Source organism: Moschus berezovskii, chromosome 16, assembly GCF_049115385.1.
Source record: "Moschus berezovskii isolate FMDL1 chromosome 16, NW_MosBer_1.0, whole genome shotgun sequence".
NCBI classification, from domain to species: Eukaryota; Metazoa; Chordata; class Mammalia; order Artiodactyla; family Moschidae; genus Moschus; species Moschus berezovskii.
Genome location: NC_142475.1, coordinates 10,499,540 through 10,519,728, shown reverse-complemented (window position 1 = coordinate 10,519,728; position 20,189 = coordinate 10,499,540). Strand labels below are relative to the sequence as shown.

Below are 20,189 nucleotides of genomic sequence, written 5' to 3'. Positions count from 1 at the left end.
ACAAATGCAAAACAGTTGCAAATAGAATTGCTATATGAATAAATTATAATAAAATTATTGACATTTATGGGTTTTGTATTATTAGAATTATTTTTAATGTTCTGAATTATAACAAGTGAGAATATAGGATTAGGTGATGTCTTGGCTTCAATTCTGAAATTTAAGGATGTGTTATCTTAGATGTAAAACTACATGGTTTATGAGATATGAAGACCATTTATTCGACATTTTGTTTAACTTTGTACATTCCTAGATGTTAGTGTAATATTAAATCTGAAGATTATTACAAATATAAAAGTAATTTAGGTGAATTTGTAATTTTCTATGCATAGGTGGAAATGATTTCTTTGGAGACATCTTTTACTGTGTAACGTGTGATCATTGTCCTTAACGCTCTGCGTGACCACTGTTAGTCATTCAGTCATGTCCAGCTCTGCAGCCTCATGGACGGTAGCCTGCCAGGCTCTTCTGTCCATGGAATTTTCTAGGCAAAAATAGTGGCATGAGTAGCCATTCCCTTCTCCAGGAGATTAATTTATTTATATTCCATTAACTGAAACTCAGTCATGTGCCCACAGGAAGCTGAAATATGTAATTGAGTGTGACCAAGAAAGAAAAAAAGGAGAACATGCAATTTAGTAAATAGTTTTCCTAGATTCCACATTTCTGGTCATGAGTTAGCCACATGCATCCTTTTTCCTGCCTGCCCGGTAGGCAGATCCTAAAGTTCTCCCATCTCCGAAGTCACGGTTCTCAAGCCAGTACACAGTCAGTGCTTCCTTGAGGTTTACAGACAATGAAATTTACCTACTGTTCCCCAGCCTCACCTGGCTTTGAATAAATAATAGTGAAGCAAAGGATAGCTGCTTCGTATCGCCGATAATTGTTCCCATTTAGAAAGGCAAGATGGGAAACAGTGGGATCATTGATACACATTGTACAGGATACCACTGAGAAGGCCCATTATAGTGACAGTAGGAGTTTCTTGCTTAGCCTCTAATTAGGGTCTTTTTGGAGAAATTCCCTTCTCTTCCTTCTGGATGACTCCTCTTCCTGGTCACATATGAAGTGTGTTACATATCCACAGTTTGCCTTCTTGGTGGCAACACTCTGTTGGTTTAAGTTTAGAGGGCCAAGGATTGGTTTTCATTCACAGACTCTTTTAAACAAAGTTTCTGGTTTCCCTGTAAATATAATTGCCTCAGATTTTACTAACATTCTTACCATTTCCATTTAGTTTCACGTGCCAGTAATCACACTGCAATTTCTTTCCTAGAAAATTGGTTCTCAAGTCTGGTTTTTTGTAAACATCAGACCTCCTGTGTCTCTCTCTCTGTAGTGGCTGCCTCCAAGTGATCTGGAGCAATAGGTTCAGGTGAGAAAGGAACATTCTTGATCTGCTCTTGGTCCCCTCCTCCATTTCAAAGCTGAGAGGTCTTAATGAGCATTTTTTTCTTCAGGGTCTCATTAATTTTTATTTTCTGCTATTTGGTGTTTAGAAATTGCCTTTTCCATGCTTGTTGCCAAATTACTGATCCCTCATGGTTTTGCTTGTTAGCTGGCTAGTTCTTGCCTGACTTCATCTTTATCCTGAGGCTCCTTCCCGGAAGCAGTGGGGAACAACTTCCAGGCCCCACTCAGGGGAACACTAACGTATATAATAGACCCCACCCGCGTGCATGATTTGGTCACAGTAGAATTTCGTTTCTTTTTCAGTAGAGTACAATGAGGGTGAGGACTAAAATGTTGCCTGCCATGTCAATGAACAAAGGATACTGCAGCCAAGTCATTTCGTTACAGCCGCCGGTTGGTGAGCCCAGGGGGAACTCAGGATGGAGGAAACGGGCTGCCTACTGCCAGGCCCACCTAGCAGGCAGCCAATGCAGCCCCTGATGGTGTACCCGAGGAAGCTCGGGATAAGAAAGCACAGGGTGCTGGCCCCAGGCGGCTGAAGTGCATAACAAAGGGGTGATTTCAGTGAACCCGGGCTCCTGCGTCTTCCCCTACATAGAAAATGCCCAATTTCTCAAACTTGACATATCTGGTTTTCTTTTATTAACAATAATCGTGTTATGTTCCAACTTGGTCTTTTGTCACCAAATCTTCTCCTGGATCCCCACTTTGCCTTTTTGGAGCAGCCTCTTAGAGTTATTAGGTATGCTGTCTGAACTCTCAACTTGCAGATTATGTATTGTTTCAGTCGACAGTAGTAGTCCGCAAGTGAGAGAATACCCTCCTCCATCGCACGCAGATGAGGATTCTGTGTCCTTACAAATATATCCTTAGGGTTTGCCGGGGGATTGTTTCCCTTCTAGACAACTGGAAGGGGAAAAAGAACATGGGGAGATGTTTTTACTGTGCAGGTCTGGAGTGGCACACATCACTTCCGTTCATATTCTACTGACAATAATTCAATGAAATGTTTGACATGAAGCTAGGAAGTATAGTGCCAGGAAGAAAAGGAGAATATGGATTTTGGTTGGTAGGGTTGAATTCTGTGCTACAATATTTAAATTCAATAACAAGAATAGGATTTGAAAGATATGTTATGAATTAAATCAAGCAGTACATATAATGTAGTATACAAGAGGAAGAAATTTTCTTCTACCCTTACAGGTTCTTCTTGGTCTAAGAATTCATATAAGACAGACTGACAGGAGACAATAAAAAAAAAGTTTATAGCATGCATACATGGGAGAGACCCAGGAAAACTGAGTAGCTCATCAAAATGGCTGAAACTCTCAACTTAAATGCTGTATTCAGCTCTATAATAGTTTGGTTTAATTGCTCATTGATAGTATTTGATAAAATGAATGTTGCCAAGAACAAACATGTGGGAAATTTAATTACCAGCAATTGCATTTGAAATAATTTTGTAATTTTTATATTTTTTTTGCTAATTTATTTGAAGTAATTTTGTATTTTTTTCCAATATCTAATGGGAATAACATATTTCCCTGATGGCTCAGAATCTGCCTGCAATATGGGAGACCTGTGTTTGATCCCTGGGCTGGGAAGATCCCCTGGAGAAGGGAATGGTTACCTACTCCAGTGTTCTGGCTTGGTGAATTCCATGGACAGCGGAGCATAGCAGGCTGCAGTCCATGGGGTTGCAAACAGTTGGACATGACTGAGTGACTGTCACTCACTCAATGGGAATAATTTTGGTAATAGTTACAGACTTTATTTTCTTGGGCTCCAAAGTCACTGCACATGGTGACTGCAGCCATGAAATTAAAAGATGCTTGCTCCTTGGAAGCAAAGCTATGACAAGCCTAGACAGTATATTAAAAAGCAGAGACATCACTTCACTGACAGAGGTCCGTTTAGTCAAAGCTCTGGTTTTTCCAGTAGTCATGTATGGATGTGAGTGATATTGGACCAGAAAGAAGGCTGAGCACTGAAGAATTGATGCTTTCAAACTGTGGTGTTGGAGAAGACTCCTGAGAGTCCCCTGGACTGCAGGGAGATAAGACCAGTCAATCCTAAAGGAAATCACTCCTGAATATTCATTGCAAGGACTGATGCTGAAGCTGAGGCTCCTGTACTTTTGCCATCTGATGAGAAGAGCTGACTTACGGAAAAGATCCTAATGCTGCTGGGAAAGATTGAAGGCAGGAGGAGAAGGGAACGACAGAGGATGAGATGGTTGGATGGCATCACTGACTCAAAGGACGTGAGTTTGAACAAGTTCCAGGAGATGGTAATGGACAGGAAAGCCTGGTGTGCTGCAGTCCACGCAGTCGCAAAGATTCAAACACAACTGAGTGACTGAACAGAATGAGTCAAATGAATTTTTACCCATTGCTTTAAAAACAGATTTTATGAAATAAATTATTCCCGAAGCTTTTAAACAGTCCTTTTGATTTTTTTTTAGGACTTCATCATAATTATTTTCTTTCTTTGCAGCAGGCATCTTGGAGATCAAAGATGGGCAGAAAAGATGCCTCCACTATAAAACTTCCTGTTGATCAGTACAGAAAGCAAATTGGTAAGCAATGAATTCCCTTTGATACATTCTTATGAATTAAGATGAAGAAAAAAAGCAACTGTGTGTGATATTAACAAAATAACTTTTCCCTCATACATATGATGCACAGAATATGAATAACAAGGGAATGCACAGAGGTTTTAGGGAACAAAAATAAGTACAGCCTTATTTATCTATAAAGAAATACATTTTTGTACTTAGGATTTTTCAAAGCTCTTACAGTTTTTATCAATTTAGTAAAAGCAAAAATACTTCTATTTTTATTCTTAAGGCCTTGTGCTTGTATATAGTCAGTAATTTTAATATTATCTTGTTTATTTCCTTTTATCCTTATGAAATCTTTCAGTTCTGTTGACCGTTAGTGGCAATAATGTGATAGCCTCAAAATTCTCCATTAAAATTTAACCTTAGTAAAATGGTGAACTAGAGAGAAGTCCAGTCATCAGCATAGAAAGATAAAAGGAATCTTCTCTAATTTAGACTGTACTCTAAGTGCAGGATTTCCTACCCAATCTTTTCAATAATGCATGGAGTATTTACAAAAAATTACCTACATACTAGGTCATGACCAAGTCTCCTCAATTTTATAGAAGCAATATCCTACAACTACAACTTTGAACAGTGTAGTGAATCAGAAATCAGTTACAAGTCAGAAAGTTAACTCCCCATCACCCTCTCTTCTTACGTGTTCCTTCCTGTTTCACCTGTTCCCATCCCTTTGGAAATTAAAAAGTAATTATAATAATAAATAGTTTAAAAAACTCTTTTAAATAACTAACAGATAAACGAAGTTACAAGTCAGAAAATAAGTTGAAGTAATTGGTACCAAAAGATTATATACCTGTTTTATAAATATGATACATAAAGTATACTCCTAAAGGAAAAGATATTTCTACAAAACAAAGGAGATGCAGACAGAAGGAAAATATGTAAAATTTATAACCAGTTACAAATTTACACGTAGAAATATTGAACCCTGCATGCGTGTATGCTAAGTTGCTTCAGTTGTGTCCAACTGTTTGCAACCCTATGGACCTGCCAAACTTCATGAGATTCTCTAGATAAGAATACTAGAGTGGTTTGCCATACCCTTCTCCAGAGGATCTGCCTGACTCAGGGACTGAACCCACCTGTCTTATGTTTCCTGTTAGTGGTTCTTTACCACTAACACCTTGTGGGAAGCCCTAAATAATCCCCTACTATAAGTAAATAACATAATCTGGAAATTCAATGGTAAAGTGGGCAAAAAATATGAGGAGGCAATTCATATAAGTGGAAATCTAAATACACAAATAAAAACAAACAACTGTACATTAAAAAGGCTTCACAGGTGGCACTAATGGTAAAGACCCCGCTTGCCAATTCAGAAGATGTAAGAGATACAGGTTCGATCCCTGGGTCAGGAAGATCCCCTGGAAGAGGGCATGGCAACCCACTCCAGTAGGCTTGCCTAGAGAAACCCATGGACAGAGGAGCCTAGTGGGCTACAATCCATGAGGTTGCAAAAAGTTGGACATGACCGAAGTGACTTATTACTTTGGAGATGCCTTTTACTGTATAATATGTGATCATTGTTATTACTGCTGTGTGTGACCATGGGTTAGTCACTAAGGCATGTCCAGATCTGCAACCCCATGGACTGTAGCCTGCCAGGCTCCTCTGTCCATGGAATTTTATTGCATATATTATAATAAAAAATAAAATCAAAAGTCTTATGAAAAGATCTCATTCATCTACTTGATAAATGGAAAATAAAAAATAGCATTTCTATCTATATTATTTCTTGAAAGAAGTTTTATGATATTTCATTTTTTTATATCCTCCCTTCACTTATGGGATGCTTTATCAATAACAGTGTGGGTTGTTATATTATTTATGTGTTTAAAGAGAAGGACTGACTAACCAGGTTGAAGTTTGAGCAAACGGGATGTGCAAAACCACATGAATAAAGAATAAACATATGCGGGAACAATTCATATCCAACTCTTAAGCAATTGTTAGAATTTTGACAAGTGTATGTATCCGTGTAACCACATATGTCAATCAAAATACAGAACATTTCTATCCTCTCAAATAGTTCCAATGTCTCTATCCCACCCTCCCATATGCAACCACTGTTCTGATTTCTGTCATCACTGATAATAGAAAAAATAAAGCATCTGCTAGGATTTTTATTGAAATTGAATTATATCTAATAATCCATTTTTAAGAGTAAACAAACTAAAAATCTAAAGTATTCTTTTCTATAATCATTGCATATTTTTCCTTTGATTTAGTTCTACTCATACGTGTAAGGGCAAAGAAAAAATAAAACAGAGAAAGCAACATCATTGTAAAGTCTCATTCCTCTTCTTATACTAAATTGTTCTAAGGATTCTGTTATGCATTATTGTTGTTCAATCTCCCAGTCGTGTTTGACCCTTTGATTCCATGGACTGCAGCATGCCAGATTTCCCTGTCCTTCACTATCTCCTGGAGTTGGCTCACACTCATGTCCATTGAGTTGGTGATGCCATCCAACCATCTCATCCACTGTCAGCCCCTTCTCCTCCTGTCTTCAGGAGAATCAGGTCTTCTCTAATGAGTCAGCTCTTTGTATCAGGTGGCCAAAGTATTGGAGTTTCAGCTCTAGTATCAGTCCTTCCAATGAATACTCAGGACTGATTTCCTTTAGGATTGACTGGTAGGATCTCCTTGAGGTCCAAGGGACTCTCAAGAGTCTTTTCCAACACCACAGTTCAAAAGCATCAATTCTTCAGCGCTCAGCCTTCTTTATGGTCCAACTCTCACATCCATACATGACCACTGGAAAAACCATAGTTTTGACTAGACAGACCTTTGTCAGCAAAGTGATATCTCTGCTTTTTAATATGATGTCTAGGTTTGTCAAGCTTTTCTTCCAGGGAGTAAAGCATCTTTTAAGTCACCATCTACAGTGATTTTGGAGCCCAAGAAAATAGAGTCTGTCACTGTTTCTGTTGTTTCCCCATCTATTTGCCATGAAGTGGTGGGACTGGATGCCATGATCTTAGTGTTTTGAATGTAGAGTTTTAAGCCAACTTTTTCACTCTCCTCTTTCACTTTCATCAAGAGGCTCTTTAGTTCTTCTTCATTTTCTGCCATAAAGGTGGTGTCATTTGCATATCTTAGGTTATAGCTATTTCTCCTGGCAATCTTGATTCCAGCTTGTGCTTCATCCAGCCCAGCGTTTCTCATGATGTACTCTGAATATAAGTTAAATAAGCAGGGTGACAATATGCAGCCTTTACATACTCCTTTCCCAAACAGCCTGATATTCCGTGTCTGGTTCTAACTGTTGCTTCTTGACCTGCATACAGGTTTCTCAGCAGGTAGTAAGTTCAGTTCAGTCGCTCAGTCGTGTCCAACTCTCCACGATCCCATGAATCACAGCACACCAGGCCTCCCTGTCCATCACCAACTCCCAGAGTTCACTCAAACTCATGTCCACAGAGTCAGTGATGCCATCCAGCCATCTCATTCTCTGTCGTCCCTTCTCCTCCCGCCCCCAACCTTTCCTAGCATCAGGGTCTTTTCCAGTGAGTCAATTCGTCGCATGAGGTGGCCAAAGTATTGCAGTTTCAGCTTTAGCATCAGTCCTTCCAATGAACACCCAGGATCGATCTCCTTTAGAATGGATTGGTTGGATCTCCTTGCAGTACAAGGGACTCTCAAGAGTCTTCTCCAACACCACAGTTCAAAAGCATCAATTCTTCGGCGATCAGCTTTCTTCACAGTCCAACTCTCACATCCATACATGACCATGGGAAAAACCACAGCCTTGACTAGACGGACCTTGGTTGGCAAAGTAATGTCTCTGCTTTTTAATATACTATCAAGGTTGGTCATAGCTTTCCTTCCAAGGAGTAAACATCTTTTAATTTCATGGCTGCAATCAGCATCTGCAGTGATTTTAGAGGTAGTCTGGTATTCCCATCTGTTTACGAATTTTCCAGTTTGTTATGATCTGCACTGTCAGAGGCTTTAGCATAGTCAATGAGGCAGCAGTAGATGTTTTCCTGGAATTCCCTTGGTTTTTCTTTGATTCAACAGAAGTTGGCAGTTTGATCTCTGGTTCCTCTGCCTTTTCTAAATCCAGCTTGTACATTTTAAAATTCTTGTTTCACGTACTTTAAAGCCTAGCTTGAAGAATTTTAAGCATTACCTTACTAGCATTTGAGATGAGTGCTATTGTGTGGTAGTTTGAACATTCTTTGGCGTTGCCCTTCTTTGGAATTGGAATGAAAACTGACCTTTTCCAGTCCTGTGCCCACTGCTGAGTTTTCCAAATTTTCTGGCATATTAAGTGCAGCACTTTCACAGCATCATTTTTTAGGAATTGAAATAGCTCAGCTGGAATTCCATCACCTCCACTAGCTTTGTTCGTAGTGATACTTCCTAAGGCCCACTTGACTTCACATTCCAGGATGTCTGGCTCTAGATGAGCGATCACACCATCATGGTTATCTGGGTCATTAAGGTCTTTTTTGTACAGTTCTTCTGTGTGATCTTGCCACCTCTTTTTAATATTTTCTGCTTCTGTTAGGTCTGTATCGTTTTTGTCCTTCATTGTGCCCATCTTTGCATGAATTCTTACTTTGGTGTCTTTAATTTTCTTGAAGAGATCTCTAGTCTTTCCCATTCTTTTATTTTCCTCTGTTTCTTTGCATTGTTCACTTACAAAAGGTTCTTTATCTGTCCTTGATATTCTTTGGAACTTGGTTTTCAAGATGGCAGAGAAGCAGGATATATGCCTGTCTTCTCCTGGGAGAACCCCCAGATTGCAGCTAGTTGCTGAGCAACTGAAGTGGGAATTCTGAGTTCTTGTTTGTTGAGCAGAGGGATGCAATCCATGAACATGCAGACACTCATGGTAGCAAGTGAATAGGCTTTTTTAGAGAGAAGGAAAGTACAGAGCTCTCATAAAGACACCGAGAGCGGGTCCAGAGCCCCTGGAAGGCAGGGGTTACGGCAGTTTTGTATCTTTACCAGGATTAATCTGTACATTTTTGATTGACTCCTCTTCTTAAATCATGTCATTTCTGGCCAATCAGTTTAAAGGTCAAGACGCTTAGCTTAACATCTTTATATTTTCTCTGATCCTCGGATTAAGTCGCCCCCTGACCATTTTATAATGGACCAGATGTATGGGTTTAAGATTAATGGTCACTAGTTGTTTTTCCCTCAGGCATATGGAATATAAATTAATTATTCCCCTTTCCTGGATCTGAGTGCTGATAATTTATCTGACCAAGAACACATTCCAGGAACTCAGGACAAAAGATATAGTTTTAGGTTAATTGAGGGAGATGTCTACTGAAAACAGGACCTAGGTCTTAGAGTTCTACATTGACTGCCTAGCAATTTCTAACTCACAATCACCCACAGGAAAATGTTGAATTCCACCAAAAAAAAAAAAAGATACCTTACACGCAAGGGCAAAGGAGAAGCCACAACACGATGGTAGGAAGGGTACAACTGAGTGTAAAATAACACTTCATACCCGCCAGAGATGCTTGGAGAGCACAGGTAAACCCTCCTGTGCACCAGCACCCAGGGAAGGGAGCAGTGACCCCACAAGAGACTGAGGCAGACCTGCCTTTGGGTGTCTGAGTGTCTTCTGTGGAGCCATGGGTCAGCAGTGGCCTGCCGTGGCCACGGGGGCTCTGTCAGCACCATCCTGGGAGGTGCGGTGTGGGACATACGTCCTCTTGAAGGAGGTTGTCATTAGCCCCATTATAGAGTCACTGAGCAGGCGACCCATGACCTGGAGAACAATTATACCAAAAATGTTCTTGCACTGTTGTGAAAGTTCTAAGGCCAACAACAGATTTCCCAACCTGGGAATCCAGCAGAGACTGAGAACCCCCCCAGGGAATTTGACTTTGAAGGTCAGTTGGATATGATTATGGAACTTCCACAGGACTGGGGAAGCAGAAACCCCTGGAGGCAAAACCAAAACCTATGTGCACTGGGACCCAGGATAAAGGAGCAGTGACCCCACAAAGGCCTGAGCCAGGAGTCTCCAGCAGAGGTGTGGGTCAGCAGTGGCCTGCCGCGGGCAGTCCCGGGAGGTGCAGCATCCTGGGATAAGTTCTTTTGGAGGAAATCACCATTACCTTTATCATAGTTTGGACTCAGGCCAAACTACAGGGAGGGAACTCAGCCCTACCCATCAGCAGAAGATTGGATTAAAGACTTACTGAGCATGGCCTTGCCCACCAGAGCAAGACCCAATTCTCCCACAGCCAGTCCTTCTCATCAGGAAGCTTTCACAAGCCTCTTATCCTTATCCATCAGAGGACAGACAGAATGAAAACCACAGTCACAGAAAACTAACCCAACTGATGACATAGATCACAGCCTTGTCTGACTCAATGAAACTGTGAGCCATGCCATGTAGGACCACTCAAGATGGACAGGTCATGGTGGAGAGTTCTGACAAAACATGGTCAACAGGAGATGGGAATAGCAAACCACTTCAGCATTCCTGCCTGAGTGCCCCATGAACAGTAAGAAAAAGCAAAAAGATATGATACTGAAAGATGAACTTCTAGGTCCATAGGTGCCCAATATGCTACCGAAGAAGAGCAGAAAAATAGCTCCAAAGAAATGAAAAGGCTGAGCCAGAGTGGAAACAACTCCCAGTTTTGGATGGGTCTGGTAGTGAAAGTAAAGTCTGATACTGTAAAGAACAATATTGCATAGGAACCTGGAATGTTAGGTCCATGAATCAAGGTAAATTGGAAATATTCAAATAGGAGATGGCAAGAGTGAGCATCAACGTCTTAGGAATCCGTGAACTAAGATGGACGGGAATGGGCAAATTTAATCCGGATGATCATTACATCTACTACTGTGGGCAAGAATCCCTGAGAAGAAATGGATTAGCCCTCAGAGTCATCAGAAGAGTCCGAAATAGAGTACTTGGGTGCATTCTCAAAACAACAGAATGATCTCTGTTCGTCTCCAAGACAAACCATTCTATATTATAGTAATCCAAGTCTATGCCCAACCACTAATGCTGAAGAAGCTGAAATTGAATGGTTCTGAGAAGAACCTACAAGATCTACTAGAACTAACACCAAAAAAGATGTCCTTTTCAACATAGGGAACTGGAATGAAAAAGTAGGAAGTCAAGAGATAACTGGAGTAACAAGCAAGTTTGACCTTGGAGTACAAAATGAATCAGGACAAAGGCTAACCAAGTTGTGCCAAGAGAATACACTGATTGCAGCAAACACCCTCTTCCAGCAACATGAGAGACAAGTCTACAGATGGTCAATACCAAAATCAAATTGATTATAGAGCTCCTCTACCTTCAGGTGCAAGGTAAAGAAGTCACCCTTGTGGCTCAGCTGGTAAAGAATCCAACTGCGATGTGGGAGACCTGGGTTCGATCCCTGGGTTGGGAAGATCCCCTGGAGAAGGGAAAGGTTACCCTCTCCAGTACTCTGGCCTGGAGAATTCCACGGACTGTATAGTCCATGGGGTCGCAAAGAGTCGGGCTCGACTGAGACTTATACTTTCACCTTCAGGTGCAACGAATATAGAGTCAGCGAAAACAAGACCCGGAGCTGACTGTGGCTCAGATCATGAGCTCCTTATTGCAAACTTCAGACTTAAAATGAAGAAAGTAGGGAAAACCATTAGGCCATTCAGGTATGACCTAAATCAAATCCCATACAGTGGAAGTGACAAATAGATTCAAGGGATTATATCGATAGATAGAGTGCCTGAATAACTATGGATGGAGGTTCATAATGTTGTACATGAGACAGATTAACAGGACAAATATCAAACAAAAGTTTAATAGCACATTTACATGGGAGAGACCTGGGAAAAATTAACTCACCCACATGGCTGAAACCCTCACCTTGAATGCCATCTTCAGCTAAAAATAAAGAAGGGCTTGGGGGTGGTGGTTTGGGATTTCAAAGGAGAAGCTCTTCTCAATTCACATGAAGATGGAAAGCAAATATTTGCTAAACAAATGTTTTCTGGGTCCTGCAGAGATAATGGGGGCTTCCCTGGCTCAGAAGGCAGAGTCTGCCTGCGATTCAGAAGACCTGAGTTTGATCCCTGGGTCAGGAAGATCCCCTGCAGAAGGGAATGGCAACCCACTCCAGTATTCTTGCCTGGAGAATCCTATGGACAGAGGAGTCTGGTGGGCTACAGTCCATGGGGTCGCAAAGAGTTGTACATGACTGAACGACTAGGCAGGCAGACAGGCAGAGATAACGGAACACAAGAGTTCACTCTGATCTCTAGGCACTACTGAGTTTCTCCCACCGCACTGCCCCATATATTTTGCAGATAGCTCTAGTGATAGCTCTATTCTGAGAGTGCACCTTCTATCTAAATTTTTTAAGTAGGAGAAGGTCCAAGTTTCTTCCTGAGTGTTTTTGGGCCTTGATTGTTTTCAGCTCAAATGATCTGCATGCCCAAAAGACATTTGGGGTCTTAAATTTTGCCCCCCTACACATACATATATAAATTGTTGCTTGGTTAGTATTTTTAATGCATTTTCTGGGAAGTTTATTTATATTAGCAACTTACAGCTTTATCTTTGTAGGAATCCATAGTAAAGTGCTTGTTTCTTAGTACTAATGCCATTAAATGACGGTATGTCCTTTGCAACGTAGAATTAACGTCCAGTTATTTTGTCCAAAATTTGAAAAATTATCATTGAGTTGCCTCTGTAATATAATTTCAAAAGTTTGCCTGAGATTTTTGTTTTTGAGGATGAACTCACTAGTTTCCTCTGTGTAGCCCAGGTATTCCTCAATAATTTAAGAAAAATACTTTTTTTCTAATATTATTTTTATAGATAATACCTCTTTTTTTTTTTCTTTAGGTAAATATGTGGCATCATTTTGTATGACTAGTTAAGTATAAAGGTGTACAGTGCTGACGAGACTGTATTAGATCTGTGTTTTTTTGTGTTTCTGGTTTTTGAAATAATTTTCTTTTATCGACTTGGTTGATTAAAATTATAATGTTACTTTGCTTGTGATCATGTAATTTGTGAGTTTATTAATCTTACAACTATCAAAATGCTGATGTTTTGTTTACTGGCCTACCTATTGGAACTTGCTATAGACTTTCATAAGACTCTTGACCCTTGCTTTTGCAAAGAATTTTCTACAGTTATTTGTAATTTATAATATAATAACTAAAAATTGTGTTCATATAGTAGTTGGAAACTGACTCTATGTCAAATTGTATTGTTATTCTATGTATAATTTTGATAATATGAAAACTATCAAAAGTTCCAAATAGCTTTTTGCTTTTTTTAAGGAAGGGAGAAGGGATTTGAAGCAGTTGATGAGAAATTATTTTAAAATGTTGAAAGAAATATAAAAGTCTTTATTGTTGATTAGCAAATTTTATTATTTGTCAGTAATTTTGGCATGCTGTAAATAACTCGTCTTCTAATAATTCATTTGAGTAATTAAATTTAGATTGCAAATTTTTCTTTTCAAATATTTTGACTCTTATCTCTTCGCTTTTCTATTGTATCTTAATTGGTGTGGTCTATATAAATGGACAATAAATTATATATCTTTGTTATAGAGATCAGACAGTGAATAGAACTTGGTATTCATCCCAGACAGAATTATGATTGAATGTATTTGCAAGATTAAAGCACTGAATTTACTTTTTTCTAATTAAAGGCAATTAAAGATTTCCAGACACAAATAAAAGACAATGAATTGAGGAATAAGTGTAGGAGCAAGTCCATTTGCAGGTGAAAAGATGTGCCTTTGAAGCAGAACCAGCTGTATTTTCATTGAAAGAATAACAGTTTAGGAAGCTTTTCTGCATGTGCTTGCTTGATAGCATAATGTACTCATAAGCAGCTTATGCAGTATTCAGAAAATAACAGTGCATTAATTTTTAAAGCAGCAAAGGCAGAGGAAGAGCAGTACTGCCACACGATGATAATGAGTGGGGCTAGTGCAAAGTCTACTGTTCTCCGAAAGGAAAAAAGCAGTGAGCTTCTGAAAAATGAACAGTTATAAAACAATAACTGGATATTCACATGATAATGAGCTTAGACAGCAGTATCAACAAAGGGCAAAGATGCAGTCTTGTTTCCGGGCAAAACGAAGGAATCAAAAAGCAAAAAGCGGTTAATCTATTCTTTTATTAAACTGAGGAGACTGTAGAACTGTGGCATAGTTAACACTGACTATTGCTTTAAGTGTAAAATAATTCACGGCATAAATGTAACTTTTTATGTTGAATTAAATAGAACATATTGATTACTTTGTTCTTTCCTAATTTAATGTAATATGAGCAATGGTAAATGATAATATTGAGGAACCAAAATATTTATGATCTTTATTAAATATATGCTCTTATGATTCGTTACAAAAACAGTGTTCATGCTAAAGTTAAATATATTTTAATTATATGGAATAAGAAAGGAACTTTTAACATACATAGCACCTGCTGATTAGAGATTATAAATGAAAATGGCTTTTTAAAGTATTCTGTTTAAAAAGCAGATATTACACAGATTGTTTGCAAAGTACACATAAATAAAAATTATGAGGATGTATGGCATCATATTTGCTATCAAAAAAATCAGGCATACGTAATTCAAATATCTTTGGTATACATGTTTTCTTTTTTAGTTATTATTTTGCTTTTAGTTGATACTTGTGATCCCTATTTAAGACTTGAAGCAAGAAATTCTCGTGATTATATATGATGAGTTTTCAAGTATAAGTTTTCAGTTTATATTTAACAGCAGAAATCAGAGACAGACTAGTTTGCTTTGTTAAAGTTGCTTGAATTGGGAACTGTACACATTAAATGAATCTTAGTTTTCATCATTGGAAGTAACTTGTGAGACAGCCTTTTGGAGCATACAAATTATTAAAAATGATGCCAAGGAAAAGTATCCATTCCACTTTGCTCTTAGTTTTGTAAGAGTGTGAGTCAGGGCTGGAGAGAGCCATGACTCCAGACTGAAACAAGAAATAAACTCTTCTTCTTCTCTTATCTCCTGGAAACAGTAATCAATTATCCTCTCTCTCTCCTCTATTTGTTTCTCTCTCTCATTTTCATGTTATTTCAATTTGACTTTCGGTTCCTTATCATGAAATAATCCTAAGAATATCTAAGCAGATTCTCAAAAGCTACCCAGATATTTTCCAACCAAACCAAGGGCTGTTACTTTCCAAGTCTAGGATCTTGAGTTATATTTAGACTTTTATCTTTCTTGAGAGAAAGAAATATTTAAATGTTTATAATGCTGTTTTTCCCTGGAAATTGGTTGTGTAGAGAGGATAGGCATTACACTCTAGGAGCGGAGTAAGCAAGGAGTTACAGGTTCAGGTTATTGTTGTCAGCCATGCAGCTGGTCACAGTGGTTTTAATTTATGATCTCCATTCTCAAACATTCATTCTAGATCTTCCTATTTTAGCAAGCTTCTTAGTTTGATGAACCCTTTACCTTTAGTGAGAAACAGAAATCTTCATTCCTGAAGGTTCTAAGTGATTTTTCTTGTTATAAAGACAGATAGTTGGCCTTGTTATCCATGAGAGATGGGTTCTAGAACCCCCATGGATACTCAAGTCCCTTATATAAATAAAATGGCAAAATACAGTTGACCCTTGGACATCATGGGTTTGAACTGCTCAGGTCCACTTACATGAATTTTTTTTTCCCCAATAAATATATAGTAGAGTACTACAGGATCCTGAGTTGTGTGAATCCACGGATGTGGGACCAGAGATACAGAAGGCTGACTGCTGACAATAAAGTTGTACTAGGTTTTTGACTGTGCAGAGAGTCAGTGCCCCAACCCCTGCATTGTCCAAGGGTCGGCTGTATCTGTGTATGAGCTATGCACAGCCTCCTGTGTGCTTTAAGTCATCTATAGTTTACAGCTGTACAGGAACAAAACCTGAAACTGAAGTCGCTCCGTCATATCCAACTCAAGGCGGCCCCATGGACTGTGACCTGCCAAGCTCCTCCGTCCACGGGATTTCCCAGGCAAGAGTACTGGAGCGGGTTGCCATTTTTTCTCCAGGGGATCTTCCTGACCCAGGAATCCAACCCCCCGGGTCTCCTGCGTTGCGGGCAGACGCTTTACCATCTGAGCCATCAGGGAAGCCCTGGTTAGAATGCACGCTAAGTTGCTTCAGTTGTGTTCGACTCTTTGCAACCCTGTGGACTATAGCCCACCAGGCTCCTCTCTCCATGGGATTCTCCAGGCTAGAATACTGAAGTGGGTTGCCATGCCCTCCTCCAGGGTATTTTCCCAACCCAGGGATCGATCCTGTGTCTCTTAAGTATCCTGCATTGGCCAGCAGGTTCTTTACAATTAGTGACACCTGAAAAGCCCAAGATTACAGTTGACTGTATAGTTATTTCATTACAGTCTACCATTGGTCATAGCAATACATGGAATTAACCCAGGAGTTCCTTCACAGATTTCCATATTTCTTTTAGCCCTCACTGTGTATTAACAAATCATTTTTTCCTTGATAACAATTATTATAATAATTAATGTTAGCCCACCCAGCACTGTGAATCCCCATTTTACTGTTTACTCATAGGCATGAAGAATCCAAACTGATTAGGCAGAAGGCTCAGTTTCCAATTCAGTAAAAAATAATACGTATTTTCTTAGGTTTCCTCTCTTTCTAGGTCAAGTATACAACAAAATGTACTACTTAAACTTTGGCCACTGGGAGGATTTCCCTTATAGATAATGTTTTAGGGCCACCTCCAAAATAGCAGTTTACTTCCATTGTGTAGCATATTTTAAAGAACCATCCACATACCTTTTGTAAACTACTAAAATGGTACACAGTTTTATGATTTGTTCAATTAGATGACTCCCAATTCATGACTGGTGGCTCAGGCCAGATGGTCCCTGAGTCTCATAATCAGATAGTCGGTCTTCATCAGAGCTTGGTAGCAATCCAGGAGTTGTTTCATAGCAGTTGTTTCCTGTTGAAGGGTGTATGGAATTGTTTCAAAACCCTAGAGACTGCCACTTCTTTTTTTGGGGGACCTGCTAAAGGCTTATTTCTATGTCTCAGTTAGCTAGATGCACTTAAGTCTCCGCTGATTATGCCATGTCATTAGTTCTGAGAGGTAGAAGAACTTGCACAGCAATCTACCAGAGAACTTCTATTGTACCATGTCTTAGCACCTTTTCAGGTTCTCTCCATACATAAAATATGCATATAGATTAAAAAGCTTGACAACTACATAAGCAACCGTGTATCCATTATCTAGGTAAAATATTAGATATATACTTCTTTATGTGCTTTCCCAACTGCAACACCCTCTGCTGCTGCTGCTGCTAAGTCACTTCAGTCTTGTCCGACTCTGTGACCCCAGAGACGGCAGCCCACCAGGCTCCCCCATCCTTGGGAGTCTCCAGGCAAGAACACTGGAGTGAGTTGCCATTTCCTTCTCCAATGCATGAAAGTGAAAAGTGAGAGTGAAGTCCCTCAGTCATGTCTGACTCTTAGCGACCTCATGGACTGCAGCCTACCAGGCTTCTCTGTCCATGGGATTTTCCAGGCAAGAGTACTGGAGTGGGGTGCCATCACCTTCTCTGGCAACACCCTCTATGCCACTGTATTTTGAGAGATAACCACTATCTTGATTTTGTGTTAATTTCATTTACGAAATTTCCACCTAGGTACATGTTAAACAATGTATTTTTTTGTTTATGAAGTTATATAAATAAATCATGCCATATATATTGTCATAAAATTTGCTCTTATTGAGTGTCATATTTTTGAGCTTTATTCTTATTGATAAATGGTGATACGGTCCATTCATTTTCTATGCCTTATGATAATCCATCATGTGACTATACCAATGTTTTCAAGCCTATTCTCTTGGTTTTGATAATTGCATGATTCTCATTTTTTTTTCTATGAATGATATTATAAGGTTTCTATAAATGATTTCAGACATGTCTGTTCTTTGGTTCACAGGCACAAGAATTTCTCTGCAGTATATACACAGTAGAAAAACATTAGATCAGAGGTATAGATATTTGACATTATAAAGTAATGCCAGTTTTATAAGTTGTGCCTATATTTCATTCTTAATGATAGATATAGCACAAGTGCAGCAAGTTGACTTATTTTTTTGCAGATAATCCTGATATGCTCTAAATCAATGCAGTTTCATGAATCGAAGTTAGTTGAAAAGCCTCTGTGTTTTTAACAGAATGCTCTGTGTTCTCTCTCATATATATGATAGATATATATATATACCTATCATATATATATATGAATGCATGGCTGCATGCTAAGGCACTTCAGTCACGTCTAATTCTTTGTGACACTATGGACTCTAGCCCACCAGGCTCCTCTGTCCATGGGATTTTCCAGCAAGAATACTGGAGTGGCTTGCCATGCTCTCCTCCAGGGGATCTTCCCAACTGAGGGATCCAACCCATTTCTGTTATGTTTCCTGCATTGGTATGTGGCTCCTTTACCATAGTGCCAACTGGGATGCCCATATATGAATTATATATACATATATATATATATATATATATAAATGATATATATATGAATGAATGATATATATCTGAATGAGGTATCTTATGAAATTTTCGTATCTTCTCCAAGGCTTATTTCTTACCAGTGCCATGATGTGCTACAGGTTGGTGAGGCAGTTACTCTTAGAATTAGATTATAGCGGTAGATGGAGAGTTGATTTAGTATACAAACAGAATAGTACTGTTCCTTCCAGTAAGGTATACAGTCTCTTATAGTATCTGTGATCAGAATTTAGAAAAACTCATTGGGTAGATTAATTAGCTAGTTGTAACCATGTGGAAAGGACATTTATATTCTGCTAGAATAAGAAGGCAAAGTGGTTGTCTGAGGAGGCTTTGCAAATAGCTGAGGAAAGAAGAGAAGCAAAAGGAAAGGGGAGAAGGTGAGCACAGAATTCCAGAGAACAGCAAGGAGAGAGAAGACTTCTTAAATGAACAATGCAAAGAAACAGAGGAAAGCAATAGAATGGGAAAGACTAGAGATCTCTTCAAGAAAATCAGAGATATCAAGGGGACATTTCATGCAAGGATGGGCACATTAAAGGACAGAAAGAGTAAGAGCCTAACAGAAGCAGAAGAGAATAAGAAGAGGTGGCAAGAATACACGGAAGAACTACAGAAAAGTTCTTCAGTCAATTCAGTTCAGTTCAGACGCTCAGTCGTGTCCGACTCTCCACGACCCCATGAATCACAGCACGCCAGGCCTCCCTGTCCATCACCAACTCCCGGAGTTCACTCAAACTCATGTCCACAGAGTCAGTAATGCCATCCAGCCATCTCATTCTCTGTCTTCCCCTTCTCCTCCCGCCCCCAACCTTTCCTAGCATCAGAGTCTTTTCCAGTGAGTCAATTCGTCGCATGAGGTGGCCAAAGTATTGCAGTTTCAGCTTTAGCATCAGTCCTTCCAGTGAACACCCAGGATTGAGCTCCCTTAGAATGGACTGGTTGGAAGACCCAGAAAAACCATGATGGTGTGGTCACTCACCTAGAGCCAGACATCCTGCAGTGTGAAGTCAGGTGGGCCTTAGGAAGCATCACTACAAACAAAGCTAGTGGAGGTGATGGAATTCCAGTGAGTTATTTCAAATCCTAAAAGATGATGCTGTGAAAGTGATGCACTCAATATGTCAGCAAACGTGGAAAACTCAGCAGTGGCCACAGGACTGGAAAAGGTCAGTTTTCATTCCAGACCCGAAGAAGGGCAATGTTAAAAAATGTGCAAACTACCATACAGTTGCACTCATTTCACATGCTAGCAAGGTTATGCTTGAAATCCTTCAAGTTAGGCTTCAGCAGTGTGGGAACCAAGAACTTCCAGATGTCCAGGCTGGGTTTCAAAAGTCAGAGGAACCAGAGATCACATTGCCGACATTCATTGCATCATAGAGAAAGCAAGGGAGTTCCAGGAAAAACATCTATTGCTTCATTTACTGTGCGAAAGCCTTCGTGTGAATCACAAAACCTGTAGACAATTCTTAAACGGAAGGAGGTACCAGACCACCTTACTTACCCCTGAGAAACTTGTATACAAGTCAGGAAGCAACAGTTAGAACTGGTCATGAGACAACTGACTGGTTCCAGATTTGGGAAAGGATTACGACAAGGCTGTATATTTTCACCCTGCTTAT

At 39.5% G+C, this 20,189-nt stretch overlaps 1 protein-coding gene across 3 annotated transcripts in view; it reads left to right on the top strand.

Annotated features, from left to right (window-relative positions):
- The window catches only part of TRIQK (triple QxxK/R motif containing), a 163,661-nt gene that overhangs the window by 66,239 nt on the left and 77,233 nt on the right, over positions 1-20,189 (top strand). For 2 of the 3 annotated variants that reach the window (XM_088844659.1, XM_088844661.1), the window contains exon 3: positions 3,910-3,991. In XM_088844659.1, coding sequence (XP_088700785.1) covers positions 3,931-3,991 — 61 coding nt within the window. In that variant the 5' untranslated portion in view covers positions 3,910-3,930. The remainder of the gene's footprint in view (positions 1-3,909; positions 3,992-20,189) is intronic. The other variant, XM_088844660.1, reaches the window with a different exon arrangement.